The following is a 21,394-nucleotide window of genomic DNA, read 5'->3' on the forward strand; positions in this document are numbered from 1 at the left end:
ATCTTACCTGAAATAACTAATAAACACTGACAAACTATCCTACATAGCCTCTGCTTCCTGCCTCTCAGCCACTTTTGAATCCAACATGCTGCCTTGCCTTGGAACTCATGGGCTCTTACTTTCTTGACCACTCTACCAAAACAGACCCTATCTAAACCCTTGATAAAGATTGTGTTGACTGCTTCCAATGCATTAGTCTCATCAACACTCGTGGTTACCTAACTAACTTAAAAAATGGCTAACCAAGGAAGTTAGAGTGTATTAAGTTGAACAAAAGTCAGAAATAGCTCTGAAGACTGGGCTAGATCTAGCAAAAGAGGACTGAAAAGATGATAGACAATTAACTACAAGGGCAAACTGGGGAGGAATATCAAAACTGACAATAAGAACTTCTTTAAATCTATAAAAGGGAAAGGCGGGGTCAAAGTGGCCCCTTAGAAAATGAATTTGTGGAGACCATTATGGGGAGCAGTGAAATAGCAAAGGAGTTAAACAGATATTTTGTCTCAGTCTTTACAGTGGAAGATACTTCAAACCTTCCATTAATACCAAAGAATACATTGGAGGAATTAAGGACTAATGCCTTCACCAGAGAAGTAGGTTTAGATAAATTAATGGAGCTAAAGGCAGACAGGTCCCCTGAGCCTCATGGCTTACATCCTACGATCCTAAAGTAGCTACAGAGATAATGGATGCATTGGTTGTAATTTTCTAAGAATCCTTTCATTCTGGAGAAGCACCGGAGGATTGGAAAACTACCAATGTGACACCCCTATTCAGAAAAGGAGGGAGGTAAAAAGCAGGTCATTATAGGCCAATTGGCCTAACATGTCTTGTTGAAGAATGTTGGAATCAATTATTAAGAAAGTACTAGCAGAATATTTGGAAATCATAATCTAAGCAAATAGTCAGTATGACTTCATGACAGATCAGCAGTGGCTGTTTAATTTATTAGAGTTTTTCAAGGAAGACTGATCCAGAATGGATGGTGGGGAACTAGTAGATGTGTTGTATTGGACTTTTGCAAGATGTTTGACAAGGTACCTCACTGAAGGTTAAGACGGAAGATACGAGCCTGGTATTGGCATGGATGGAGAACTGGCTCATAGGCAGGAGTGAGGATAAAGGGTTCTTTTTCAGCTTGGTGACCCACGACCAGTGGGATTCCACGGATATCAGTGCTGCGACTGCCGCTGTTCACAATATAGCAATGACTTGGAGGAAGGAAGCAAATGTACAGTAGACAAATTTGCAGACGACAAAAATAGGTAGAAGGGCAAGTTGTGAGAAAGATACAAGCAGTTTACAAAGAGAAAGTTGCAACACAAGGGGACTTGAGGATACTTTTGCGTGAAAGAAAGCTGGAACACGTGTAGCAGGTAATCAGGAAGGCTAATGGAATGTTGGCCCTTTATTTCTAAGGGGTAGAGATGTCTTACTGAAACAGTATAAGGTGCTGGTGAGACCACCAATAGATTACCTCCCTATCAGGCCAACTTTTCTCTGAGTTATTCTCTTGCTGTTTACGTTTTTTTTTAAAAAGCCCTTTTATGATTTGCTTTGTTCTATCCACTGGTGTTTTCTCATGCAGTCTCTCAGCTTTCTGAGTTTCTTAAGTTCCCCTTGCACTTTTTTATAATCTGTAGGAAGTCTGACATTGAGCCCTTTGGTACCTGCTATATGTTCTAGTTACTGTCCCTCTGATTAGAAACAGTTTCATGTAAATATTATTTACATACCTGAAATATTAAGAAAAATTGTGAATGTGCTTTTGCTAAAGGAAGAGAGTTTTAAAACAGCTTATTTAAAAAGAATCGGTCAACTGTGTGACAGTCCCAGAAGACCATGGGCTACTTTCTCATTACAGAGAGATGACCTGTGGTTAATGTAACCTGAGCGTCACCATACCTCAGGCAAGGGACTAGGTTGAGAAGACAGAGTTTTCGTCATGACCTCAGTCGGTATAGGAGTTGAACCTGTTAAGTCAACCAAATCCACTATGGGATAATACAAATATATTTATTTACACATTTAATAATTAATAGGACAGTGCTCATTCTTTATTTGTACAAAACCTCAAAGGCATATAAGAGTTCCAATTCAAGAATCCATCTCAAAATAAAAATAAAATTTAAATTGAAAAAAAAAATCCCACAAATTCAACCTGTGTGTGGAACTGATGATAATAACTTCAAACATTCTCTGCCTTTTATTCCCAGATGTTTTTGTTTTGATGTGTCTAATTGCGGTGGTTATACTTTGCATGTTGACTGTCTTTTGCATAATTAACTTCTTTATCTGTCCTCCTTTTGTTTTCCCTCATGTAAAACTTTATGACATCTCTGGAGAGCACCTTGACCACAAGCCGTCTTAAGACTGGTATCATTAGCTGAAAGCCTTGAATGTTTGAAGCAGCCAAAATGCATTCTGCAATAATTGCACTTCTGAGCTTAAAAGCTGTTTACTAATTTTAACAAATAATTGGCAGATACACAAAAGCACAAATTCAGAGCATGATGCAGCATTGAAGGAGGCTAATTAGTTTATGTTGGCTTTCTTAGTTCCACTTCCCTACTTGCTCTCAGAACCCTTGCATTTTTTGCCTTGACAAGTTCTTTTGCCCTAACAGAACATTGTGCCAAGCTGCTACTTTAGTCTTATGCAATGCACGATAGTAATCATTTCAAACTGGCCAATGGCCATATTATCTGAACAAAAGGAATCGAATATTTTAAGGACAACAACTTAATGTTGGGTGAAGTCATGACTAACAGTCAAGTCCTCTAGTGTAGGACATCACAAAGCTTGAAGAAAATAAGAGATACGGTACGTTAGTGATAACCAATATTATGATGGTGCATTTGGATTAGAGAAACAAACGTTATACAGCGCCTGTAAAGTAATTAAACATTTCAAGGTGCTTCACAGAGCATTACAAAGTAACATTTTACTCCAAGGTGCCCAAGGCTGGTTGTGAGGTAGTTTTATATACTGCTGAAAGAGGTGATTGATGATGGGGAGTAGTGGTTTAGGAAGAATTTGGAGCTGGGATTTCTTGGAGTTGTTGGACTGGAGGAGATTGCAAAGATAAGGAGGGCCAAGGCCATGGAACAGTTTTTGAAAACCAGGATGAGAATTTTAAAATTGAGGCATTGCTTAACCTGGAAAGTTGAATTGGATGAAATAAAAATTGAAGCAAGAATTTTGTCTGTTCTCAATGTGGCAATATTGAAGTCATTTGACATGATGACGTAAGGAAAAAGGAAGGTGAGGTCATGCCTTACAAGTTTATTAGAATTCTTTGAGGAAGTAACAAGCAAAATAGATAAAGAGAAATATGTAGATATAATACAATATTTTTGGATTTCCAAAAGGTGTTCAATAGGATACTATGTATAGGCCTACTTAGACGAAAGCTAATAGTGTTGAAGTTAGTATGTTAGCATGGATAGAGGATTGGCTAACTAATAGAAGACAAGAGTTAGGATATAGGGGACGTTTTCGGGGTGACACCTGCATCTGGTGGAGTCCTTCAGCATCAGTGCTGGGGCCACAACTTTTTACAATATATCTAAAAGATGGATGTGAATGTATAGTCACCAAGTTTATGGATGGCACAAAATAGGTGGAGAGGCAATTGGTGAAGATGACACAGTTCATAGAGGGATGTAGACAAGTTAAGTGAGTGGGCAAAATCTTTGTAGATGGAATGTGCTGCGGGAAAATGTGAAGTTATGCTTTTTGTCAGGAAGAAAAGAAAAGCTTGAATATCAGTTGAAGAAAAACTGCAGAAATCTGCGACACAAAGCGATTCAGGTGTCCTAATGCACTAATCACTTAAAGTCAAAGGGCATTAGGGAAGGCAAATGAACTGTTGACCTTTATTTCAAAGGGAATGGAGTATGACAATAGGGATTATTTGTAAAACTGTAGAAAGCACATGGAATACAACGAATAGTATTGGTCCCCTTACCTAAGGAAAGATATTTCGGCATTGGAAAGTGTCCCAGAGAACGTTCACTTCATTTATCCTGCGTAAGTTGAGATTTCCTTGTGAGGAAAGGTTAAGTAGGTTAGGTTTGTACCAACTAGAATATAGAACAATGAGAGGAGATCTTACTGAAACATATAACATTCCTAGGGGACTTGGAGGGTAGATGCAGAGGGGTTGTTTCCCATGTGGGAAAGTCTAGGATAAAATGGCATAATTTCAATGTAAGGGTTGACTGTTTAAGAAAGAGATTAGGAGGAATTTTTACTGCGAAGGTAGTGAATCTGATTTTTTTTTAAACCACAGAGGGCTGTCAATGCTGCATTCAAAGCTGAGAGACAGATTTTTAACCAATAAGCAATCAAGGTTATGAGGAAATGGCAGAAAAGTGGGTTTAAGGATTATCAGATCAGCCATGATCTTATTGGCTGTCTGAACCAATTTGATGGGCTGAATGACTGACATCTGCTCCTATGTGCCATTGTCTGAAGCAATTTCCTGTGGTGTACAGTAGAAGTGTAATGAATTAGTGTTAGGATTTTGCATTTTCTAGTTTTATATATTGATTGTTCTCTTTGGACATGTAGGCTTAAGAAAATCCTGTTTAGAAGTCCAAAAAGAGATGCGGCAAAACACCTAAAAGCACATAAAAATGCTTTGAACAATCCTGTATTTGGCAGTTTCTCAGTTTGCTTCTGCAAATTTACTTCATTTGCAAACTACTTTAAGTTCACCTTTCTAAATAAATCATTTCAGAATACCTTGCCTGTGACCCCTGTAGATGTACAGAACTTTCCAGATCCTTTGTATTTCCCCAATTGTGAGGTCCTTAGAAAGGGTGAGTTGAGTTGGAGACTGGGGAATGTGTGAAATAATGTACTGTAATAGGAAGAATGAGGAGATGCATTATAAACTTAGAGATACAGAAACAGAAGAACCTAGAGTTTCAAATAAACAAATCTTGCAACCAGTCCTCCACCTGTGAATTTACATTATGAAGGTCGAGGAGATTGTGCTTATTTCTCTTCTTGGAGAACTTGTGAATTAAAAGGTCAGCCCTCAGCAATCTTACCTGAAGGCAGGATCAGTGCTTTGGCCAAATTGTTGTTTTGAGCAGGATGGTTAAGTGCTGGAAGGTGGGAGATCAATTGTTAAAGTAATCACAGAACCTCTTTATGTTTTATGGAGGGCTGACTGGGGAGTGTGGCAAGCTTTCAATGACTCTTAGATATAGTTCTTCTGGAAATTAGCTTTGGATGAGGATACCGTATATAGGCTGGAAAAAAAGAACAGGAGAAACAGTTTTTTTAGCAAATTGCTTCCAGTGCCCCCAAGGAGAAGCGGATATCTTTTCTGTAATCTTGGAGTCGTCTTCTCTCTGGAGATGAGAAGAAATTGGCATTGAGTTCAGAGCTATTGGAGTTAAGCAACCAACTGGATTCTGAGGTCATCAGATGTGTCTGCAGATCAGTTCTGTCTGATTGGAGGGAATGCAGGTTTGACAACAGTCGAAGAATCAGAAAGCTTAAGATTGGGATTTGGTTTGAACTTCTCAACTGTGCAACAAGCAACAGTGAGAAACCTCAAACGTTGTCTAATTGAAACTAATAAAAGCAGCTTCCCTCTGCATTTGTTTTAATGGGAAGAAAATTAATATGGAAGTGACTTTTCTAAGATTAATTTCAGTAGTTTACTCACTAACATTGTCCTGAGTCAAGAATTTTGTTTAAACTGTTTAATATTTACGTGGTGAAACTTTGAAATTCTCTGTGCCTATGTTATATTCATTCATGATATGTGGATGCTGCAGGAAAACCCAGCATTTGTTGCACATCCGAAATTGCTCTTGACAGCAGTTAGTCAACCACATTGCTGTGAATCTGGGACATGTAGGCCAGACCAGGCCAGATTCTGTTCCGAAGGGAAGATCAGTGAACCAGATGTGCCTCTACAAAGATTGATGATACTTTCATGGTTACCATAGCCATACCGAAGCTCCCCTCGTATGATAAGCCCTTCATCCCAGAGATGATTCTTGTAAATTTCCTCTGACTCCCCTTCCGACAGCAGCACATCTTTCCTTAGATACAGGGCCCAAAACTGCTCTCAATATTCCAAATGCAGTCTGGTCAGACGCTTAGATAGCCTCAGCAGTACATCTCTGCTGTTGTATTCTGGCCCTCTTGAAATGTATGCTAACATTGCATTTTCCTCCTTAGATGCCAACTGAACCTGCATGTCAGTCTTAAGAGAATCCTGAACTGAAACACCTTAGTTCCTTTGTGCTTCAGATTTCTGAAGCCTTTCCCTGTTTAGAAAATAGTCCATGCCTCTGTTCTTGCTACCAAAGTGCATAACTTCACACTTTGCCATATTGTTTTCATCTGTCACTTCCTTGTCCACCGTGCCGCCTGTCCAAATCCTTCTGTAGGCTCTTCCCTTCCCATCCCACTCCCTATTTTTGTGTCATCTGCAAACTTAGCAACAATGTCCTTAGTTCCTTCATCCAGATTGTTAATGTATAACGTGAATAGTTGTTGTCCCTGCAGTGACCTCTGCAGAACTCTACTAGTCACCACCTGCATCCTGAAAAAGACTGCTTTACCCCGACTCTCTACCTTCTGTCAGTCAGCCAATCCTCTGTTCTTGCTTCCTTGCCCCAACGCCATGGGCTCTTATTTAGCAGCCTCCTGTGAGGCACCTTGTCAAAGACCATCTGGAAATCTAAATCTGGCTCTCTTTTGTCTAACTTGCTTACTGCTTCCTCAAAGAATTCCACCAGATTTGTCAGGCATGACCTCCCCTTGACAAAGCCATGCTGATTCAGCCCTATTTTACCATGCACTACCAATCTCATCCTTAACAATGGACTCTTAAAATCTTACCCATGACTGAGGTCAGGCTAACCAGCCTTTAATTCCCTGTCTGCTGCCTCTCTCCTTTCATAAACGAGGTGTTACATTAGCTATTTTCCAGTCCTCTGGGGACCTTCCTGACTCCAGTGATTCCTAAAAGATCACTACCAATGCCTCCACAATCTCCTCAGCTATTTCCTTCAGAACACTGAAGTGTAGTCCATCTGGTTTGGGTGATTTATCCACCTTCAGACCATTCAGCTTCTGTAGCACCTTCTCCTTAGGGATGGCTACTGCACTTGCCTCTGCCCTCTGATTCTTCTGAAGTCCTGGTATGCTGCTGGTGCCTTCCACCATGAAGACTGATGCAAAGTACCTGTTTAGTTCCTCTGCCATTTTATTGTTCCCCATTATTATTTCTTTAGCCTCATTTTCCAGTGGTTCAATGTCCACTCTTGCCTCTCTTTTACCTTTTGCATATCTTTTTTAAAAAAAAAACTCTTGCGGTCTTCTCTTTAATTTTTAGCTTATCCTCATTTAATCTTTTCCCCCTTATTGCTTTTTTAGTTATCTTGTGCTGGTTTTTAAAAGTTTCCCAATCCTCTGGCTTCCTACTAATCTTCACCACATTTGTATGCTTTTTCTTTTACATTTATGCTGTCCCTGACTTCCCTTGTCAGTTGTGGTTGCCACATCCTCCCCTTTAGTATGTTTCTTTTTCCTTGAGATGAATTTCTGCTGCGCCTCCCAAATTACTCTCCGAAACTCCTACCATTGCTGCTCCACCATCTTCCCTGCTAGGCTCCCCTTCCAATCAACTCTGGCCAGCTCCTCTGTCATGCCTTTGTGGTTACAGTTATTCAATTATAATATTGTTACACTTAATTCTGGCTTCTCTCTCTCGAACTGCAGGGTGAATTCTATCATATTGTGGTCACTGCCCCTTAGGGGTTCCTTCACCTTCAGGTCCATAATCAAATCTACCTCATTATACATCACCAAGTCCAGAATTATCTGTTCCCTAGTGGGCAGGGGAAGCAATTTGTGGATTGAAACAGATGGAAGTCCCTGAGGCAGCACCCCATCCAAAACTGAATCATCTGCTGCATCTAGTCCTGATTGCAGCAAAATCTTCCAGGCACAGATCAGTATCAATAGTCACATGTATGTCTACCAGATCCCTACCAAATAACCCAGTTGGCAGACATAGTTGTCTTTGCCTTGAAGACCAACAAGAGACAAAACTTGTTGGATATTCTCTTTGGACAGGTATGTTTGAAAAAGTGATGTAATCATTTAAACTTCCAAAAGAATAAATGACAGAACATCTATAAATACTTAAACGCATTGAACTCTGCAAAGCATCATTTCTGCTTCTTTATTTGGCAGTTGTCTGCCTCTGCAGATTTATTCCATCCTATCCTCTTATTAAAATAAATTATTTTAAAAATCTATTGCCTTGTGGCCCTTTCATGGTAAAGAACTTGCCCCTGTAACTTTGTAATTCACCAAATGACGTCTGAATACGTAAATGCTTATGTTAAAGCATTTTTTTAAACATGTACTTATTTCAATTTGAGTTTTTTTGTCCAATACCATGATTTAGGTTAAAAGCATTGAGGTGTTTTCAGATATGTGAGAATCTTCCTGTTAACGTGCTAGGAGCGTACATATGGAATAATGTTCCACTCATTTCCACCTTTCATCGCTCTGCCTCTCGCTTGCTTGCACAGCCAAGAATGGAAACTTGGGAACTGAGGACATAGCATGTCCCCAGTTATGGTATGGTGGATGATTACATTTTTAAATTTTTCATTTTTGAACAAAACCACTTTGAGTTTTTGTTTTAAAAATTGCCCTGTCAATAACTTGAAGACCCTGCTATTTCAGCTAATCTCCTGGTCTTTCATATTGTCTCCCAAACTGGATTCTGTCTTTTATCTTCCCCTTGCTTGGATGCCTCCTGCAGAATGCATCCAACAAATTACACTCAGGAGTCCCAACTTGCTTGGTTCCTTTGGCTCTATTACCCCTTTGAGAATTCTTTGCTATCTTTGTCTGACTCAACAACCACTTTTTTATTTTTCTGACCTTTCTACCTGTGGCAGTGAATATTTGATGTTCTTCCAGCTGGCATGAAAGTGATCATACCTCCACTCTTCCCTTTTGTGAGGCTCATAAAACATCTTGGTTCAATAAGACACATTTTTCCATCTCCTTTAAAAATGTTTTGCTTATTGCACATAAAATCTCAGCTTCTCAATCACCTGATGTCTTGATGTGTAAAATGAGTTTGTTTTTGTTCCAATTTGTGTGAAGCTATTTATAGAACTGTTTATTGGGAAACTGGATCATTTTCTTCAATTTTTTTAATAGGCAATTTCTTCATGTTTCTCTGAAATATAGCCAGCGGCTTACTGCCTCTTACCTTTTTGGCTTCACCTTTGTCCTCCTTTAATAAACTTATTTTGGCTTTAATCAGTCTCTTCCATTTGTAAAACTGTTTTGAGAAACCTGGAGTTGGTGGGCAGAAGTTCTAGGAAGTTTCTCTTTGACCGTGGATGCAATTAAGTTACCTCCAGCTACCTTTTCTAACTTGAAATCATCATTCAGTGGGAGTTTGATGATTGACTTTAGGAAGAATTGAACTGTCTACTATCAATGATATAAGGGGCGGCACGGTGGCTCAGTGGTTAGCACTGCTGCCTTGCAGCGCCGGGGGCCCAGGCTCAATTCCCCCCTCGGGCAACTGTCTGTGTGGAGTTTGCACATTCTCCCCGTGTCTGCATGGGTTTTCTCTGGGTGCTGTAGTTTCCTCCCACAGTCCAAAGATGTGCAGGCTAGGTGGATTGGCCATGCTAAATTGCCTATAGTGTTTAGGGATGTGTAGATTAGGTGGGTTCTGGGTAATGGGTCTGGGTGGGATACTCTGAGGGTTGGTGTGGACTTGTTGGGCTGAAGGGCCTGTTTCCATACAGTAGGGATTCTCTGAAGATATGAAGAATTGTAGGGAATCTGTAGTATCAGCAGGTTTCAGCTGTCTATTCCAGACTGTCTGAAAATGAATGTTTTTGGGAAATATATCGCTGTTCCTTAACTGCCGCAGGATCAAAATCCTGGAATTCCTTCTTAGTAGCATTTTAGGTCTACCTACAGCGCATGGACTGCAGCAGTTCAAGAAGGCAGCTCACTACCACCTTCTCAAGGGCAGCTAGGGATAGGCAATAAATGCTGGCCCAGCCAGCAAAGCCCATATCTCACGACTGAATAAAAACTTTCTTTGTGAATTGCAGTTATGTTATCCAACATGCAAAATTATGCAGCTTCTGACCACCACCTCATTGCAGGGTAATAGTGGTGTCATGGTCATGTTGCTGGACGAGTAACCCACAACCCCAGGCTAATGTTCTGAGGACATGGGTTCAAATGTCACTGTGTCAAATGCTGAAGCTTGAACTCAATTTTTAAAAAATCTTGAATGAAAAGCTTGCCTAGAGGCAACCATGTAACCACGATCGATTGCCATAAAAACCTGCCTGGTTCACTAATGCCCTTTAGGGAAGGGAATCGAATCTGCTGTCCTTACCTGGACGGGCCGACAGGGATTGATAATAAATGCTGGCCTAGCCAATGGCACCCAGATCCCATGAATGAACAAAAAGAAGAAAAAGGGCAGTTAGGACAAGCAATAAAAGCTGGACTAGCCAGCAACAACCTCATCCATGAATGAATATTGTTTTTAAAATAAACAAATGTGAATGTTAACAGAGTTCAGCTGAAGAAACATAAATTCTGTTTTGCCTTTTGTCACAGGTTCTGAAACTGAGACAACAGATCCAAAAGGTGGTTGCTAGAGCTTCTTTGGCTTGGATTTGCAAGATTAATGCCCAGTATCCAGAGCTGCTGCTTGACTCCCTTGATGCTGCCAAAACATTGGTTAAATCTGTTTTAATTGGTCCCTTCAACAAGAAACTTGAGAAACCTTTCTGCAGTAAAGAAGACAATGAGTAAGAAAAAGGAACAATTTACTATTTCAAGTGCGAAATTATTATGCAGGGAGGTCCAACGTGAATATTAAAGGTTTGCAGTGAATATTAGAGCAGCAGCTTAAAGTTCATGGGGTGGTGGAGGATCACAGTTAGTGTAATTTACTTATCAATCCAAGGCATTCTATTCTATCTACTTCAAAAAATTCTAAGCAGCCTTTTCTGATATTTATTTGCAGCTTAGTTCTTCCAATTCCGATTTAACGCAAATTAGATATCACCCTGTTCACCAGCAAGCAACTCAGCTGACACCAGCTATCAGACACGTAATCTGATCCAGCTTGGATCAAAGCTCTTTCTGCCTCTGGTTTGGAGGTATCCAGGTTGAAACATTGTATTAATGGTTGTACTCAGTTTGGAAAGACAACTAAACTTTAACTAGATTAAGATTTGGGAGAGCTGTCTAGACAACGTCAAGAGGAATCAGTATTAGCACACAATTGTTTTCCTACCTTGCTAATTTTTATATTGATTCTGAAGGAATTTGAGTGAGTTGTTCAAAACTTGCCATGTTCAACACACTGGATGGGCTATTGGGGAAGTTATTGAGCGAAGGCTGTCCATATGAAGTGGAAATGCTAAGAGCTGGAGAACTATGGAACCTGCTCATGATCGGCCCAGCAGCCGCTTAGAAAGAGGCAACATAAATAGCGGAATCAGAACAAACCTCCCTGTCTGCTTTCTTGAGAAGGGAAATGATACAACAACCAATCTTATGGTGATCAGCCTGCAAGCCAGATGTTTTTAATTAAATTCATGACTTGCCAGCTAATCAGAGTCTGTGGTTATTGTGAAATCACACATGAATATTAAGTCAACAGTGTTCTTCTATTAAAATTAAATATTCCTAGAACAATATTATTCTGTCCATGATAATTACCCACATTGCATGTGAGTTCTGAGTTAGTGCCAATTGTTCTCCAACTTAACCTTACCAGAAATAAATATGCCAAGTTGTCAAGCCACCAGACAACATGCTGCAGAATGGATGGTGGTTTTAAACAACAAAAATGCATTCTAGTAATAAACAATGAGTATGCATGCAATTGACATAATCACACAATGACTATTTTTTGCTGTTAAGGTCTGCAGCTTTCAAATGCATTTCAAAGTATTTTTCCACCTGCTGCAAATTCTTCATTTTTTAAAAAAAGTTTCATCAATCGCAAATCTGGAATTTTAATAACAAAAACCTGTCAGTACATACTTGAGGAATTGGTGCAATTGACACAAATTTGGTATAATGGTGCAAGAGCTAGTAAAACAGATGGTTTGATATTTAGTCAGGTGCAGTGTTAGCAAGGGATAATAAGTTGAAGGCATTTAATGTTGTAACTGCATGAGCTTTTGTAATTTTATAAGAGTACATGATGTCTGGTGCCATGCAATATCTAAAGTCTGCCTCAGCTGATTGGTTGCACTGGTTTATGGTAAATGAATAAATCTAACTTTTTTTTTAGATACAGGACTCCCGGATTTTTGGTCATGATGTGGATTGAAGGCTGTTCATTATTGTGAAAGTTTTCTATTTGCTGTCAAATATTTTAATGGTGTTATTTTCACTTTTCTCCCAGAAGATGTTTTAAGAATAAGGAACAAATTCTAGGTGTTGACATTCCAGAGTGCAGTTTTGCCATGATACAAGAATTCACTCCTTGCATATTTACTGTAGAGGTCTTCAGAATAGTCTAGTTATACCTTATTTGGTGGTTTAGGTTTCAAATTTGCAACTAGTGCCTCTCGCTCAAACACCTCATATGAATTGTTTGTCTCAAGCATTTTATCATTACAATATGTTAATTGTGTGAAGCATTTTGGACCTTGAGGATAGGAGCAGAATATTTTTGTAGATTGGCATTTTATTAACAGCTTTGCATTTCTCTGCTCTTATATAATTTTATGCTGCTGTAAAATGTTGCATTAGTACTAAACTGTTCCTGTCTTTAAAAAAATATTTTTCTCTTGTTTAGACCTTCAGATGATGTATTTTCAGCTGAGGGCTGGGGAAAGGTATCTACACAGTACATCCATGATCAGTGGGTCTGCATCCATTTTATTTTGAACAAACTTGAGCAGCCATCTGAAACTGTAGCCAACAAGAGTTGTGTGCTTTCATTAACTGCTGTAGAAAATCCAGCACTCATTCTCCATGCCTGTGTAGAGGCACTTAACATTGTTCGATCGGACCAAGTACTTCCCATACTGCAATGCATGAAGATTCTTGTTCCAAAGGTTAGCAAGATTTAATATGACAAGTATTTGACTAGTAGCAACTAAGGCATTTCACATTTACTCCTGCAATAAATGATTGTGCTACTTTTTCTTACAAATATAAAATAGTCTTTTTTCTGATGGTAACCAAAAGATACATATTTGTGGCTATGTTGTTGAAATATTTTCAGTCTTTTGAATGTCTTTAAAATGTGCCTTCTGACAGTTTGAGACTGAAGAATGTGCAAACTGTAATATAGTTATAATATTGTTTGAGTGTTTACCGTGCATTTTAACCTGTTGATTTATTTAGCTTTACAGGTCAGAGGAATCTCTTTGTGCGAAATCTCTTGATCTAGCTTGGAAAGTAGTTTTGGATCTGAACAGCAACCAGCTGCATTTTTGGCCTACTTTAAATGTTTATGTAAAGATTGTCTTTCATCCTCAGCTTCTCAGCATCAATGGAGAATGTGGCATTGGAATAAAAGTGAAAGAGGTAAAATATATTTTAGCATTTGCCATTTGGTGGAAATCACTAGCGTGAATTAGGTTATCAAATAATAAAAGCGCTGAAGGAGGCTATTTATCCCGTCATGGTTAAGTTGGCTTTATGTGAAAGAATTATCCAATTTGAATTATAAAGCATTGAGAAAGGCTCTTTGGCCCATTGAGTTGCACCAGTCAAAAGCAACCACCTAACTGTTATAATTTCATTTTCCAGCACTTGGTCCACAACCTTGTATGCCTTGGCATCACAAGTGTACATCTAAATAACATAAATGCTATGAGGGTTTCTCTCTCTACTACCCTTTTCAGGAGTGAGTTTCCTCTGGCTGAAAAACATTTTCCTCACATCCTGTCTAAACCTTCTGCCCATTATCTTAAATCTATTTCCCCCGATCATTGATCCCTGCACCAAGAGGAAAAGTTTCTTCCTGTCTATTCTGTCTATGCACCTCATACTTTTATACATCTCAATCATCTCACCCCTCAGTCTCTTCTGCTCTCAAAAGCAACTCCAGTCTATCTGAGATACACTGCAACAACTTACCAAGGCATCTTCCAAATACATGATCACTGTCATCAAGAAGGACAAATGCAGTAGATGCATGGGACAGCCATCACCTATAGATAACCTCCTAAGCCATACACCATCTAGACTTGACGTGGAGGTGCCGGTGTTAGATTGGGTTGGGTAAGGTCAAAAATCATGTGACACCAGGTTATAGTCTGACAGGTTTATTTGAAAACACTAGCTTTCAGAGCATTGCTCCTACACCTGAGGAAGGAGCAACGCTTTGAAAGCTAGTGTTTTCAAATAAACCTGTTGGACTGTAACCTGGCGCTGTGTGATTTTTTTTAACCCCATCTACACTTGGAACTGTATCACTGTCCGTTCATTGTTGCTGTGTCAATATCCTGGAAATCTCTCCCTTACAGCATAATGGATGTTCCTACACCACATACTGTTTAAGCTGTTCACCGCACCACCACCTCAAAACTATTCGGGGTGTGCAATAAGTGCTGATCTAACCAGTGATGCCCACATCCTGCAAAAGAATAAGAAATTGCTGTGCGTCCAATGCAGCAGAAAGTAGGGCTGCTGTTTAAGTTGACCACTGTGATCCATCTACGCAAGAGTAATTGCACCCATGACATCATGCAATTAGTGTAAAATTTTTGATGCTTTCAAAACGTTGTAAACCACAGCTGTCTTACCTGTAACTGAAGACCATTACATCTGGTAATAGATGAACTGTGCCAAGGCAGTTTCAGACTAACATAGCACCATTCCTAATGGGAACTAAAGGAAAATGTGAAATGACCATTGAGTGGCACCACTGAGATTTTCAAATTGGCATTTAATCTAAAATAATTACTCTTTTGAAGATGTTCATCACTTGGCCTGTTCATAAATTGCCAAGGAACAAGTATATCAATTTTAATTTTGACCTTTGTCATTTCCCATAATACAACAGTATTGTTATTTATAAATCAAACCATATATTAGATGACTTATTACATGAGCAGTACATTGCATGTGTGCTTTTTTATTTTAGAAACGTATTCACAGGATGTGGGTGTCACTGGTTAAGCCAGCATTTGTTGCCTATCCCTAATTGCCCAGAGAGCAGTTGAGTATCAACCATATTGCTGTGGGTCTGGAGTCACAGGTAGGCCAGACCAGGTAAGATAGTAGATTTCCTTCCCTAAAGGACATTAGTGAACCAGATGGATTTTTCCCGACAACAGACAATGGATTCATGGGATTTGAACCCAGATTCCAAGAACATTATCTGAGTATCTGGATTAACAGTCCAGTGATAATACCAATTAGGCCATTTGGAATTTGAATTCAACAAATATCTGGAATTAAGAATCTAATGATGACCGTGACCCCATTGTCGATTGTCGGAAAAACCCATCTGGTTCAGTAATGTCCTTTAGGGAAGGAAACTGCCATCCTTACCTGGTCTGGTCTACGTGTGACTCCAGACCCTCAGCAATGTGGTTGACTCTTAACTGTCCTCTGGGCAATTAGGGATGGGCAATAAATGCTGCCTAGCCAGTGATGCCCTCATTCCGTGAATGAGTAAAGAATTGCCTCCCCTTAAAAGATTGTACTCCAATCTGAGCATGTCCTAATGTGTGTTTCTACACGGAACCATGGCGTTGGCCAAAAATGAAGTCTTAAAATAAGCCTCCGGCTGTGGACCTAGTTAGGATTGACTGCATGTTAATTGGTGCAATTAAAAATATTAGTACAGTGCTTGGATTGCTTGCCTTTTAGAAATATGGAAGCATAGAAAATAGGAACAGGAGTAGGCCATTAAACTGTTTGAGTTTTCTATGCCATTTACTATAATCATGGCTGATCATCCTACTCAGTATGCTGCTCCCGCTTTCTCCCCATACCCTTTCATCCCTTTACCCCTAAGAACTATATCTAACTCCTCCTTGAAAGCATTCAATGCTTTGACCTTGACTGCTTTCTGTAGCAGAGAATTCCACAGGCCCAGCACACTCTTGGAGAAGAAATTTCTCTTCAACTCAATCATAAAGGGCCTACTCCTATCCTGAGACAGTCACCCTTGGTTCTGCACTCCTTGGTCATTGGAACATCCTTCTTGTGCTTATCCTGTCTGGTCCTCTTAGAATGTTGTGAAGCACGCTTCATTCTTCTGAACTGAAGTGAATATAGTCTAAACCGATCCAGTCTGTCTTCAGATATCAGTCTTGGCATCCCAGTCTGGTAAACCTTTGTTACACTCCCTCTATAACAGAACATCCGTCCTGTAAGAAGACCAGAACTGCACACGGTAGTCCAGGTGTGGTCTCACCCAGGCCTTGTACATTTGTAGCAAGACATCCCTGCTTCTGTAATCAAATCCTTTTGCTATGTCATTTGACTTCTTGACCACCTGTTGCACCTACATGCACGCTTTCAGAAATGATTTGGATGAGAATATAAGAAGCATGGTTAGTTAATTTGCAGATGACACCAAAATTGGTGGTATAGAAGACAGTGAAGAAGGTTATCTAAAAGTACAAAGGGAACTTGATCAATTGGGTCAATGGGCTGAGGAGTGGCAGATCGCGTTTAATTAGATAAATACTTGGTGTTGCATTTTGGTAGACAAACAAGGACAGGATTTGTATAGTTAATGATAGAGTCCTGTGGACTGTTGCAAAACAGAGAGATCTAGGGGTTCAGGTATATACTTCGTTGAAAGTCCTGTCACAGGAAGACAGGGTAGTAAAGAACGTGTTTGGCCTGGTTGCCTTCATTGTGTATGGGAGTTGGGACTTCATGTTGTGGTTGTACAGGATGTTGGTGAGGCCACTTTTGGAGTACTGTGTACAGTTCTAGTCATTCTGCTGTAGGAAGAATATTATTAAGCTTGAAAAGGTTCAGAAGAGATTTATAAGGATGTTACTGGGACAGGGGGGTCTTGAGTTATAAGGGGTATGTGGATAGGTTGGGAATTATTTCACCTCGAGGTGGGAGGTTGAGAGCAGACCTTTATAGAGGTCTATAAAATCATGAGGGGAATAGATAAGGTGAATAGCCAAGGTCTTTGCCCTAGGGTAGGGGAGTTCAAAACTAGAAGGCATAGGTTTAAGGTGAGAGGAGAAAGATTTAAAAGTACCTGAGGGGCAACTTTTTCACACAAGGTGGTTCGTGTGTGAAATGAACTGCCAGAGGAAGTGGTAGATGCAGGTTCAGTTACAACATTTAAAAGACGTTTGGACAGGTACATGAATAGGAAAGTTTTAGAAGGGCCAAATACAGGTAAGTAGGGCTAGTTTAGTTTGGGTAACCTGGTTGGCATGGACAAGTTGGACCAGAGGTCTATTTCCATGTTGTATGACTCTGACTGTATGAATCCTGGTCTCATGGCACCTCGCCCTTACCAGTTGCCATTCAGATAATAATCCGCCTGCCTGTTTTTGCTACTGAAATGGATAACCTCAATATATGTCATCTGCCATGCATTTGTACACTCACTCAATCTGTCTGAATCATCTCTACATCCTCACGGCTAACCCTCCCTTTTCAACAGGATGATCTCCCACTCGAGGGTCTTGGTCAGCTCTGGGTGTTTTAAGTTGTAAGTATATGACTGGTGGAAAAAAATGTTTGCTTTGAGGAAGTATTTCTGCCTCAGTGTGGCAGTGCTAGCCATTTGAGTACCATCTATGATCAGGTGCTTTCTTTAGGAAGGGGAAAATTATTGCAAAGTCATTCAGCAAGTTGAGCCCAATATTCTCTAGTCCAGCTATATTGTGACCTGGGGAAATAGGAGGGGTAAGTTTCTCTAAGAAAGCTGTTTGGAAATGAGGAATTTTTCGAATCAAAGTGTTTCCACGTGGATTAGGTAGATAGGAAAGCTCTCAGGATTATATGATTGCTTCATATTATAATTAGAAGCCTACATCCTCTTATTACATTGTCAGTTACTGAAGATGCCTTGCTGCTGTTTTGAATTTTGTGCATTAAATGTTCGGTAGCTAAATAATGAGGGCATCTTCTCTCAACACTATATTTGATCACTGCACTAAGCTGCCGTCTCTTTCCAGATGATTAAAATTGTATGTTGAAGTTTATGCAATTAGATTTAAATAACCATCAAAAACATTGATGTAATCTGCAATATTGTCTTGGTTTCATGAGGCTTTATTGTTCTATGTTTCAGATTTCTAAAAGTAGATTGTAACCATTACTGGAGGATGTTTGAGTGTTTATCAATTTCTGCACAAATTAGCTTTGAATATGACCTAATTCTCCTCTGCTAGTGAATTATTCATTTACTCAGTCATAAGTTTAGATCTATTTTTCTGCAGATTGCTTGCAATAATATCTTCATTATAATATAATTTTCCTTTCATTACCAATCTGTATTGACCTCTCGTCCTTACTTTAAGATCATTTTATACAGATGTTTGATATAATGAAGCAATGTACCTACTTTGCTTTAAATATGGATTCCAATTTATTTCTGTTGATGGTACAAGTTGCCTCTACTTATGGAGGAGAAATGAACACTTATTAGTCTGGTTATTGTTTGCTGCCTTCATCTCATCCTTTATGCCTTCAAGCTGGAGGTATTTGCTGCCATATTGCTTTCATCAGTATGGTGGCTGAGCAATAGATGATCCCACTGTTCTCAAGCTATACACTTGCATTATGGAGAGTCAATGATCCATGATGGTATCTGTCTCCCCATTTCTCCCTCCATGCAGCATCTACTATAGTGACACTCTAGGGTAAGATGAGCTTTGATCCAAATAAATGCTCAAGCTTCACTTTGACTGGATCACCAATTTGTAATTCACTGTCTAATATTCTGAGTGTGCTTCTGTAGCTGTGTAGTGCTAGAAAAAAATTACAATGGAAACAGAAATGCGGAAGAATGTGATCAGATTCTCAGACGTTCTGGCAGCAATGAGGAGAAAGCTGGGTGCATCTATCACCTGATTGGCTATTTATCTCCAAAAGGCTGTGAATACAATTCATGTAAAGCATATCTTTTTAAAAATTACTGGTAAACACAGTGTGATTCAGAGCCATATTTAGTTGTCAGAATCCACGCTGAAGTAATGGATCAAACCTGTCTTGTTTGTTTTGAATGGCTGAGGGGTCAAAACAAGATATTGATGTTTGAAGGCTTGTCAGAAATGCAAATCTTTTAAATTCATATTTGCATTAATAGGAGGGAGATAAAAGTAATAGAAATGGCTTATTTCATGAGCAAAGCCAGATATTTATGTTCTGCTTTGTACATAGAGAATGAGATAGCCAAAGCACTGCTGGCCATTTGGATAAATTCAGAATTATGTGAACAATTCTTTAGCCTACTGATTAAAACTCACATTAACTCCCTTAATTTAATGCTTTTCTCATCTAGTTTGTACATTACATCTTGAATTTTAATTTTAAGTGCTGGTATCTCATTGAAACATGCTTGGTGTCAGGTGTAATGACATGAAATTAGATGATATGGCTTATGATCAAAGGAAAACTATTTCAAACCAAGTGAAAAACTAGGAAATGACATGTTGAGATAATTGCTAAGGTAATGCTGTCAGAATTTATAGAACAGCTTGTTATTATTAATCAAGTCTGCAATCACAGAGACATAAAGTTGATCTGAAGAAGGTAGCACCTTAAAAAACGCAGCTTGAACTATTTGTGGTCTGTTCTTTCGTGCGATAAACAAAGAATCTTACACTGAGATGTTTGTACGTGATGGTGGTAAGGATGAAGCATCTTCAACCTGTGTACAAACTAGTCATTATGTGCACCTAAATCCTTACTGTTTGCTTACAGGCTTTCAGTAGGAATCCTTTGTTGATAGGCAGTTCGTGCTGATCTAGGGATCAAGTATTGGGAGAGGTGATCCTGTTGAGAACTAATCCCAATCTCTGTCTCTGTCTCTCTCTTCCCCAATTCCCAAGCCATCAGTCACATGTTTCTGGATCCATGGTGCAGTCCTTGGCCTCAAGTGAACATAGTGTCTGTAGTATCTGCCACAAACTCAGTGGGGCTGCAGAGGAGCGGCTGGCACCTGACCCGTCTCTTTCAGGGACAGGACATCTACTACCTTTAGTCCTCAATGCTGGGCAAGGTTGACCCTGCCCAGTTAATGGTTAGCAATTAAATGTGGCTTAAAAAATAGAGCCAGTGCAAGGCTCTTCAGCCAGTGCGCAAGACCCCTGTTACCTCTGTTTAAAATCTATTCTTGTATTCAAACTCAAAAATGCAATTGATGTTGTTTGAGACTTGCTCGCTAATACAGACGGCAGACGTACGGTTTTGATCAATTAATGACTGAGTAACCTGATCCCAGGTCTGTACCGGTACTGTTCCAGGAGTGTGCACACTTTGTTTGTTTGTTTGTTTGTTTGTTTGTTTGTTGTGTCCTCCATTACCTAACTTGCTTGCCCAAGTATCCACTTGACATCTGTTTAACATATTTTTTTGCAATGGACTGGCTTGGTGAATTAAATTATAAAGATCAACTAAATATTGAAACCATAAAACCTTTTAAAATCTGGCCAACTGTAAATGATCATTTACTAAGATTTTGCCATGCAAATATTAGTTGAAGGGATCTGCCTGATCTTTCCTGTCATTGAATGATCTTGTGCATCATGCTCATTTTTCCTTTAGAGTTATGCTAAAAGGGAGGGATTATATTCACACCCATGTTGGAAATGCTTCCTGCAATTTAAGGGAGTCGAGATCATTCCGCACACCTTCATAAATCATTTTCACCTATTTAAGAACATTTGAAGGTGCAGGAAGTGGGACCGCTTCGTTTCTGTGCCAGAACCAACTATTTTTACTGTGACTCTGATTCCAAGAGTCTCCTCTGGCAATATTTTCTATTATGTATTTTAGGGAATGTCATTTTAAGAAGTAGTTATTGGAGGGTACTCCTATAGGAACATAGAAGCATAGAAATAAGAATAGACCATTCAGCCCCTCAAGCCTGTCCCACCATTTAATGAGATCATGGCTGACCTGTGACCTAACTCCAATATACCCGCCTTTGGCCCATATTTCTTAAGTTTTTTTTTTGTTAAGCAGAGACATTATCTTACTCAGATTTAAAACTAATAACTGATCTATTATCAATTTCCATTTGTGGAAGAGAGTTCCAAATCTCTACCATCTTTTGTGTGTATGAGTGCCTCCTAACATCTTTCCTGGTTAGTCTGACCCTAATTCTCAGACTATGCCTTCTAGTTCTAGAATCTCTAACCAGTGGAAATAGTTCATCTTT

General features: G+C 39.4%; 1 protein-coding gene across 1 annotated transcript in view; it reads left to right on the forward strand.

Moving 5' to 3' along the window:
- The window catches only part of tarbp1 (TAR (HIV-1) RNA binding protein 1), a 107,321-nt gene that overhangs the window by 55,128 nt on the left and 30,799 nt on the right, over nucleotides 1-21,394 (forward strand). Inside the window, exons 15-17 of the mRNA XM_048601372.1 lie at nucleotides 10,660-10,853; nucleotides 12,863-13,124; nucleotides 13,552-13,599. Of these exons, the coding sequence (XP_048457329.1) occupies nucleotides 10,660-10,853; nucleotides 12,863-13,124; nucleotides 13,552-13,599 (504 nt within the window). The remainder of the gene's footprint in view (nucleotides 1-10,659; nucleotides 10,854-12,862; nucleotides 13,125-13,551; nucleotides 13,600-21,394) is intronic.

This window comes from Rhincodon typus, chromosome 9 (assembly GCF_021869965.1).
Source record: "Rhincodon typus isolate 14 chromosome 9, sRhiTyp1.1, whole genome shotgun sequence".
Lineage (NCBI taxonomy): Eukaryota > Metazoa > Chordata > Chondrichthyes > Orectolobiformes > Rhincodontidae > Rhincodon > Rhincodon typus.